Below are 9,869 nucleotides of genomic sequence, written 5' to 3' on the forward strand. Positions count from 1 at the left end.
GAGAATAGGCAATATTGACTTTAGAGGGGCCTGTTGGTTGTTAATGAGGATAATGAAATAAATTATCATTTTTGAAGTAGCAAAGTTAAAAACAGCTCTAATCTTAATGATTTTGTTTCTTTAATGGTTTTAGAGAAGATGTTATATTTATTCATCTAACTTTACTATATGGGTTTATTCTAGCCTAGAATTTATTAATTTGATTGTTTATTTTCATCTCAAAGTTTACTATTACCATCAAGTTTTGTGGCAAGTATGAGACAAATACACTCATTCAGAAAAATTATGGAAAGGAGAGAAAATATAACAAGATCCTTAGGCCAAACTAGTTGTCGTACTTGAGAATTAAATTAACTTTTAATTTATTAGCAACCAGGACCAAAGAAGAAACATCCTGGGTTACATCATTCTTACTGTCTGATAAACACTACACCTCTTTAAAATAGAAACTTTTTGGCACTAAATTTTTCAAGGGATTTATATATTATTAAGCATTACAGTGTCTACAAGAACTTTTCTAGAGAATACTCTAGATTCTTAGTAATAGTAGTAGTAGATTCCTATTAGTTTACTTTTCAGATTTAGAAAATACAATAAGCAGCTTCTCTGTGTCATGCATTATTATATGTTAGCTGTTTTAATCTTATAAACATTCATAGGGCACACCTTATCTTTTTTTTTTTTTTTTTGTACCTACTATATAATTAGCAACTATTAGTGTACTGGTAAAAAATTAACTGGTTTGCATTTGAATAAAAATGTTTTCATTTTGCTTTTAGGGTGTTTGTTTTGATGTTCCCACAACTGAGTCAGAAAGGTTACAGGTATTTGAAAATTTTCATCTGTTAAATAATTGAGTGTCTCTCTAAAAAATAGGAATTAAAAAAAACGAGGGATGCCTGAGTGGCTCAGCGGTTGGGCATCTGCCTTTGGCTCAGGGCGTGATCCTGGAGCCTGGGGATTGAGTCCTGCATCGGGCTCCCTACATGGAGCCTGCTTCTCCCTCTGCGTATGTTTCTGCCTCTCTCTCTCTGTGTCTCTCATGAATAAATAAATAAAATCTTTAAAAATGAAAAATGACAATATCATTATGATGCCTAAATCAATTAACATTCCTTAATGTAATATATCTAGTCTATATCATAATTTAAAACATTTTTTATTATAAATAATTTTAAATATAAAAAATAGAATTGCAAGGGATCCCTGGGTGGCTCAGCAGTTTAGTGCCTGCCTTTAGCCCGGGGCATGATCCTGGAGTCCTGGGATTGAGTCCCACGTTGGGCTCTTCTTGCATGGAGCCTGCTTCTCCCTCTGCCTGTGTCTCTGCCCTCTCTCTCTGTGTGTCTCTCATGAATGAATAGATAAAATCTTTAAAAAAGAAAAAAAAAAAAGAATTGCATAATGAATATTCATGTACCAATCACCCAGCTGCAACAGTGATCAGCTCATGCCCAGTTTGTTTCATGGTTTCATTTCACTTCCATCCATTTTCCCACTCTCCTGTATTTTTTTTTTTCCAAACTCAGCTTTGTCTCTTTCTCATTCATATTATGGGTGAAAGTGACAATATTTTATTTAGCTTAAATAAACTTTAAAATTCCAGTATAGTTAACATACAGTGTTACATTAGTTTCAGGTATACAACACAGTGATTCAGTACTTCCATATGACACCCAGTATGCTTAAATAAATTTTTATAATTTTTTATTTTACACAAAGTAAGATTAAGGCAAAGAAAAACAAATACCATATGACTTCACTCATATATGGAATTTAAGAAATAAAACAAATGAACAAAGAAAAAAGACAAAAAAACAGACTCTTAAATACAGAGACAAACTCATAGTTGCCAGAGGGGAGGTGGGTGGCAGGTTGGGTGAAATAGATGAAGGAGTTTAAGAGTTGTATGTATTTTTTTTGAAACAAATTGTAGGTATTCTATCATTTCAACCATAAATAGTTCCACATACCTAATTAGGGACACTTTTTAAACAGATTTATTTGTCTGTTAGAAAGCGTGTGTGCATAAGCAAGGAGAGGGGCAGATGAAGAGAGAGAATCCTCAAGCAGACTCTGTCACGTATGAAGCCCAACTTGGGGCTTGATCTTATGACCCTGAGACCATTACTGAACCAAAATCAACAGTTAGTAGTTTAACTGACTGAGCCACCCAGGCACCGCACCCCTAAGATAAATTTGTTAAGATGACTACTTGGCCAGAAAGTTTGTGCATTTTCAAGGCTTTGGTTATATATTGCCACCAGTGGTATGTGTGTTTGTCTCTGCTCATTCTTACCAACAGGTATTATATACACATACGTGTGTGTGTGTGTGTGTGTGTGTGTGTGTGTTTTGTGAGAGAGAGAGAGGTGAGAAAGCACGAACCAAGGGCAGAGGAAGAGGGAGAAGCAGACTCCCCACTGAAAAGGGAGCCCAAAGCAGGGCCAATCTAGGAACCCTATGATCATAACCTGAGCCGAAGGTAGATGTTCAACCAACTGAGCCACCCAGATGCCCTTCAACAGGGTATTTTAATATTCAGTTTCCTTGGCAACTCATGTTCACAGTGAAGAATAGTTAATAAGATCTAATGTAGTGATGCTCTTGAGCTGCTAATTCGCACATCTTGAATTGTTTACTCCCAACACCAAATTATTCCCAGTGGCTACATATTTTCATCTTCAGCTATGTTGACAGGTTTTTAGTCTCCATCATTAGCTCTCAATTCTTGCTTCTGTCAATATAACCACTGAAAGCAATGCACTACTTATTAATAATGATGGCCTGCTTGTTTCATACTGAGAAATCAGTGCTCTTTTTTTTTAATTTTAATTTAAAAAAAAATTACTTGAGGGCACCTGGGTAGCTCATTTGGTTAAGCATATGCCTTTGGCTTAGGTCATGGTTTTGGGGTCCTGGGATCAAGTCCTGCATCTGGCCCCTTGCTCCTTGGGAAACCTGCTTCTCCCTCTCCCTCTGCCTGCCACTACCCCATTTGTGCACTCCCTTTCTCTTGTGCGCGCTCTCTCTCTCTATCAAATAAAATCTTTAAAAATATATTTATTTGAGAGAGAGTGAGAGTGGGGATGAGGGGGAGAGAGAGAGAGAGAGAGAGGGAGGGAGAAGGAGAATTTCAAGCAGGCTCCCCACTGAGTACCAAGCCTGATTCAGGGCTCCATCTCACAACCCTGAGAGGAGGACCTGAGCCGAAACCAAGAGCCAAATGCTCAACCAACTGAACCACCCAGACACCCCAGATGTTTGACTTTTAGAATGTATAAACTGAGTATGAAATGATGACCCTCAAAATGAGCCTGAGAGTTTCTCCTAAGACTAAAATTTAGGAAGTTTAATGAATGAGTTTTTAATATGCTTTTTTCTGGTTTTAAGATTTGTTTCAGGTACTTTAAATTTAATGGATAGATGGACTTCAGCTAATAGATGATAGATATTAAAAAAGAATCTCCTGTACTCATATGCTTGCTTATGGTTTCCATCTTGCATTTATATTAATCCTGTAAATTCCCCCAATAGGCAGAGTGGCATGATTCAGACTGGATACTTTCATTGCCAGCCAAATTACCTGAAATTGAAGAATATTATGATGGAAACACATCTTCTAACTCCAGGCAGAGGAGTGGCTGGTCAAGTGGCCGGGCGGGCCGATCAGGCCGGTCAGGTGGTCGATCTGGTGGCCGGTCCGGTAGACAGAGTCGACAGGGAAGTCGGTCAGGAAGTCGACAAGATGGTAGAAGACGAAGTGGGAATAGAAATCGATCAAGAAGCGGGGGCCACAAACGGAGTTTTGACTGAGTATTTGATAGTTAATCTACCAGTGTGAGCTTGCCTATTTCTGCCTAATCATGTACATTATCCACCAAAAATTAGGTCATCATAGTTGAGGTATGTGTCTGCTCTTTGCAAAGAAGTTGGTCATATTTTTTTAAAAAGTATTTCACAAGAATGGTTGTAAACAAATCTACTTATCCAGTTATACCTTTGAATAAAAAAAAAACGCCTTTTATTGTCTCTTTTCACTATGTGTTAAGAATTTTGTCAATGTAGTCTTCTACAGGTTTTTCTAAAATGTGACACTTAAATTAGTCTTACTTGAGATTACTTGGATTTTGCAAAATGTGCTATTTATTTATTTATTTATTTATTTATTTATTTATTTTAAAGATTTATTTATTTATTCACGAGAGAGGTGGACTGAGAGAGAGGCAGAGACACAGGCAGAGAGAGAAGCAGGCTCCCTGCAGGAACCCTGATGTGGGACTCGATCCTGGATCCTGGGATCACGACCTGAGCCGAAGGCAGGCGCCCAACCCCTGGGCCACCCAGGCGTCCCATGTGATGTATTTTTATCCACATCATTCCTTTCATAGGATATATAGTAGAAAATAAGAAATCCCTTCTACATTCAAGGGCTGTAGAACTGGTGACTTGGTTGGTTAGGTGTAGCATTTAAATTCTAGACAGAGTTCATTAAAAGGGTGTGCAAGCAGTGTACACTCAATTTATTCACCAGGTAATGGTTGAAGTCTACTATGTGCCTATCACTATGTTAATTGCTAGGGATATTAGTAGTACACAAGGCACAGCTCTCTCCTAAAGGAACTTACAGTCAGCAATTGAGTGAGATTAACATCCAAAGGCAAGTATGGAATGCTAAGGACCTAGTTGGGGTGCACCAAACCAGTCTTAGGAGTTGGAAAGGCTTAGAAGAAGTGATACCCAAAAGAAGGAGTCGAACAAAAGTATCTGTTTAGCTAAGCAAGTATGTGTATAGTGGGAAGAAGAGTTTAGAAGAGAGAGGGTTTACAGGCAGGGAGAACAGCATATGCAGATACCCAGAGCCAGAGAATGCCATAGGAAGTGTGAGGACCTACAATTAGTTTAGTCTGGTTTACTGAGGCAGAGATAGGCATAAGAGAGAATGATTTAGTATTTAACAGGGACCAGATTTTAAGGGCTTGTGTACATTGTTAAGTTTAAACATACTCTTGAAGACAGTGGCAAACCATTAAAAGATTTAAAGTAAGGAGTAACATGATGAGATCTGTGTTTTAGGAAAGATTATTGGCTACACCAAAGAGACTGGATTGAAGAAGGGCCAGACTGGAGGTCAGGAAACCTCTTAAGATGCTATTGGAGTAATCTGAAGTAGATGATGGTGGTCTGCACTAATGTTAGGTAACATTTTGACTGATAAGTACCGAGACATTCGAGAGCTTATTACTTGTCCAGAATCACAGCTGGATAGTAAGTAGGGTAGTGAGGATTTAAACCCAAGTAAGTCTAGTTTCCGAATCTGCATTCTTAACCACTGTGCTAAATAGCGGTGGTGACACTGAGAAACATGGATAGATTTCCAAAGTTTTTTGTTTAGTTTTTTTTTTTAAGTTTATTTATTTCTTTTTAGTAATCTGTACACCCAGTGTGGGGCTCAAAACTTGATCCCAAGATCAAGAATCACATACTCCTCCAACCCAGCCAACCAGACACCTCCAAAGTTGTAGGAAATAAAATTGTTAGGACTAGTACTTGATTGAATTGGAGGATGAGACAGATGCAAAAGAATGAAACAGATTTTTGTCACTGAGATAAAATGCTAGGAGGAAAAACAAGAAAAGCTATGTGGGGAGGGAGAAAAGGATATGATTAGTTCAATATTGGGTATATTTTAATATTAAATAGCACTTGAGATAATAAAAGATGTAAGAGGAGATAAACAGTAGGCAGTTGGATTTATACGTTTGAAGCGGGAAAGAGATCTGGAGGTGTCAAGATTTGGGCATAGCTTTTAAAAATGTTAATTGTACTTAAGGCAGTGGAAGAGATTATCTAGTGAAAGTATAGTAAGAAAAGAGGACTAAAGAGGGAACCCAGAGAGACTAATGTATTTACTGCATAGCAGAAGAAGGAAATCCCATCACCATCAAGAGGAGGTAAGAAGATGGTAGAAAGCCCAGGAATATGAGGCTTTCAAGGAACCAGAAGATGCGCCTGGGATGGCCACCCGATTTGGCAAAAAAGGAGACATTTGACATGGGGAGCAACCGTATAATGAAGTATGGAGAGTAGAAACCATTTAGCAGTGGGTTCAGAAGGAAATGAGAGATCAAGAACTAGGGACAGCAAACATGTCTTCCAGAAACTTGACTGTGAGATAGGGAAGAATAAGCTAACAGTGAATGTAAAAGAAAGGACATGAGATGACAAATTTTTGTACGTGTGCATTGGGGAAGGATAAAGAAAATTAGAGCATGGACTACTAATATGGGCAGGAACCAGAAAGGAGCAAGGAAGAGAAAGAATATATGATGGGACAAGATCTCTATGAAGACTCAGAAGGATGAGCTCAAGCACACACTGGAGATTTTAATCTTATCTATCTAAGAAGCACATCTCTAACATTTTGCCAGAAAAAAAGTGTGATTATCATGTCGGTGAATTTGCTGGTGTTAAGGTAAAAAATTGACAGATTGCCTGCCTGATGTCTTCTATTTCTTTCTGTGGGTTTTTTTTTTTTTTAAGATTTTTTTTTTAAGATTATATTTATTAGAGACAGAGGGAGAATGAGAAGGAGAAGCAGACTCACCACTGAGCAGAGAGCCCTATGTTGGTTCAATCCTAGGACACAGATCACGACCTGAGCCAGCAGATGCTCAACTGATTGAGCCACCCAGGCACTTGTGGGATTCTTTCATGGTCATCTGCTGAGGATGAAGAGGAAAATAGCAGGCTAGGAGATTTGAGAAAATTGTAGAAATGCTGAGCAGCCCGGGGGGCTCAGTGGTTTAGCACCGCCTTCAACCCAGGGTGTGATCCTGGAGACCCGGGATCGAGTCCTGCATCGGTCTCCCTGCATGGAGTCTGCTTCTCCCTCTGCCTGTGTCTCTGCCTCTCTTTCTTTCTCTCTCTCTGTCTCTCATGAATAAATAAAATCTTAGAAAAAAAATTGTAGAAATGCTGACGTACCAACTGTAGAACAAGATGAGAGCTTACTATGCAAACTAAGGGTCACAGGTAGCTTTGAGGGTCCAGTTGAGATTAGAGACTGAATGTGTACTGGGAACAATTAGAGCACTTGAGTGATTTCTGTAGTGACAATATTCTGTTGTAGGAATGGAAATGGAAGACGATTGATCTAGGATTGGGGTTTGTTCTGTGAGATGAAAGGATGACTAGGTGAAGATGTTAAGGACTTGGGCAATAGTGACTGGAGTAATGGGCCATGTAGTCTAGACTGCCTAGGGATTGAAGTGGAGGTGGGGTTGATAACACGGAGAATGTAGAAGGGGCAAGGGAGTGATGTATTTGTATCTAGCACTCTGAGATTTCAAGAGTGGAGCAGTTGGGAACAAGACAAATGCAGGGTTTGGTAGTAGGCCTCTTGGGGGTAACGGTTATTTCAATTGAGATAGTTAAAGAATGGAGAAGCTAGTGCGAGTGTTTTTGTGGACAATGAAGTCTCCAGGACTGAGGAGGGAGAGGAAGACTAAGCCAGGTGCCAAACTATCAGTGAATGGTGGAGGTTAAATTACCTGAATGAGGAGGGGTATAGGGTGATATTGCTACCTATCTTTCAAGGGACAAGGGCATTTACTCGGATAGCGAAGGAGTAATAGTTGGAAATGGTTTTGAGGAAAAGACAAGGACACTGATACCAGAGTACATGGGATGTGAGGGGAATGAACAACATATGTGTGGGAAAGTTGCAGGAATATTTTTCAAGAAGAGCCAGATTTCAGTTAATCCAATGGGTGTGGGGAGGACTCGGTGCTAGATTAAGAAAGGGAGAAGTTTTGATTATGGGAAATGGAGTTCCAGATAACTATGGGGAGGTAGGGAGGAGTCTCAGCTGACTCTGCATTTGAGTAGTTGTGAGCTCTGGATTTATACTGAAGATGAAAGAGAGGCTCCATTTCTACAAAGGTGCATGAGTACTGATAATTTAGTCAAAATAAGTTGTACATCTACAACGTCCCAGGCACTATGGTGCACAAAGGTGAATAAGGTGTATCTAGTCTCTGCCCCTGGCAAGAGCTCTGAATCTAGTGAAATAGATGGACACATAAACTTAGGTCCATGGCAATGACTAAGTGCAATAATTTGAGAGCTCTGCAAAAGGGCACCTAGTCCAGCCCAGGAGTGGGGGTGGTGGTTTAGAGAAAACTTTTTGGATTTGATGACTGAACATGAATTAAGTCAGGTAAAAGGAACAGGAAGTGGGAATGGACATCCAGGAAAAGGCCCGGAAAAGCTAATAAAACAAGACCTGAGTAGGGCGAACAATAAGTAGCTGTCGTTGCTGGGCTCTTCACTATGAGGAAAGCAATGATGAGAACAAGGCAAGAGTCCCATCTTGGAAGGCTTTGTAGACCTTGTTTTGGACAGCCATTGAAGGGTTTCAGGGAAATGAGTGAAAGAAGCATGTAGGTAAATGCTAGCAAAGTGGAGGTAGATTTTAGGGGTCTACTCGCTAAAGGCTTGCTTTCCTATTAGCAAGGAAAGTGGGGGAGGTCCTGACACGATTAAGCAATAGCTTTCCTTGCCTTCTGGAAGAAGGCGGGGGCAGAATTTTCAGCTTGGGCTGCATTCAGCCCTTTATTTTGCTCCTTCCTCATAGAGTCCAGCACTTTCATTTTTCCACCTTTTGGCTATTCAGAGCCTCCTGTTTGGTACTCTGTGCCCTAGTGTGGTCTCTTAACAGCTATTCGAACTTAATTAAATCAGTTACCCTGATCTTCAGTTTTTAAATTTGTAAGTATGTTTTATTCCCTTCAGCAATAGAAATTTGAACAATGAGTTCACATTTAGGTGTAAATGTTTGAGAGCTTCCTCTCACATTGTTTTTGTTTCCTGTTTTGTGGGTAGTGCTTAAGAAGTTCCTTTAAACCATATTTTTTCATACTAGTAATGTGCATCCATTGTTGAAAACTGAAAAAAATAGAGAAGCAAATGGAAGAAAATAAAAAACCATCCATAATCATATCACTCAGATAATTACTGCTAGATTTTTGAATCTAGAAATTACTGTGTATATTTTTGAATCACTATGTGCGTGTGTTATGTTTGAATACTTTTTGAAATAGAAATTCTCCCCAATTTTATGAAAACATGGCATTATCTACATCAGAGGAAACTTATGGCATAATCAATATTCAAACAGAACTTCACATTTCCAATCAAATGTATACACGAGACCCATTTTTTTTTCTACTGGTTGCTGAATTTTAAACTGATAACTACATTTAATACTGTAATTTGGCTACCTTTGAGGCAGAAAGGGCCTTTCATGCTTCCTCTAGATTTTTGGCCTTTTGCCTATGTGCGGGTATATTACAAAGGAACTTACTTAGTTTATAAGCCTTGACAACAATTTCCCATTAAGTAGTGTTTTGTGCTTACTCTCCTGTTGAATATCTATTAATAATAAAAATGCCCCTGTACTGTTTATAGCAGTATCATTACAGAGGTTCCTTGAGACCGGAACTGAGCATTCACGTACTTCAAAGTCTGAAGTCCCAGATGTTCAGCATTTTGTCAGTTGGTTAATTGCACTCATGCTTGCTCCCCCCTTCTCCCGCACCTAATACCAGGGTGACTGAACTGCTTTCCTGCCTGGGCATCTAGCTAAAATTTATTTCAAGGGGTTCTTTTTTCTCCTCCACCCCACAACATTGCCATTTTAATGGTCAATCAACATTTAGTGTCAATCTACTACATGTCTATGTACCAGGCACTGTTTGAAATCTTCAGGATGCAAAGATGGATCAACCAAGGCTCCTAGTTTAAAGAGATCAGAGTGTAAGTTAAAATATGTAAATTTGTTAAAGAACTGTGAAACCTCAAATAAT

At 39.1% G+C, this 9,869-nt stretch overlaps 1 protein-coding gene across 3 annotated transcripts in view; it reads left to right on the forward strand.

Moving 5' to 3' along the window:
* The window catches only part of DDX50 (DExD-box helicase 50), a 29,298-nt gene extending 25,258 nt beyond the window's left edge, over positions 1-4,040 (forward strand). For 2 of the 3 annotated variants that reach the window (XM_025434492.3, XM_025434494.3), the window contains 2 exons: positions 780-824; positions 3,538-4,040. In XM_025434492.3, the coding sequence (XP_025290277.1) occupies positions 780-824; positions 3,538-3,816 (324 nt within the window). In that variant the 3' untranslated portion in view covers positions 3,817-4,040. The remainder of the gene's footprint in view (positions 1-779; positions 825-3,537) is intronic. The other variant, XR_007410135.1, reaches the window with a different exon arrangement.
* The last annotated feature ends 5,829 nt before the right edge of the window (positions 4,041-9,869 follow it).

This window comes from Canis lupus, chromosome 4 (assembly GCF_003254725.2).
Source record: "Canis lupus dingo isolate Sandy chromosome 4, ASM325472v2, whole genome shotgun sequence".
Taxonomy (NCBI): Eukaryota; Metazoa; Chordata; class Mammalia; order Carnivora; family Canidae; genus Canis; species Canis lupus.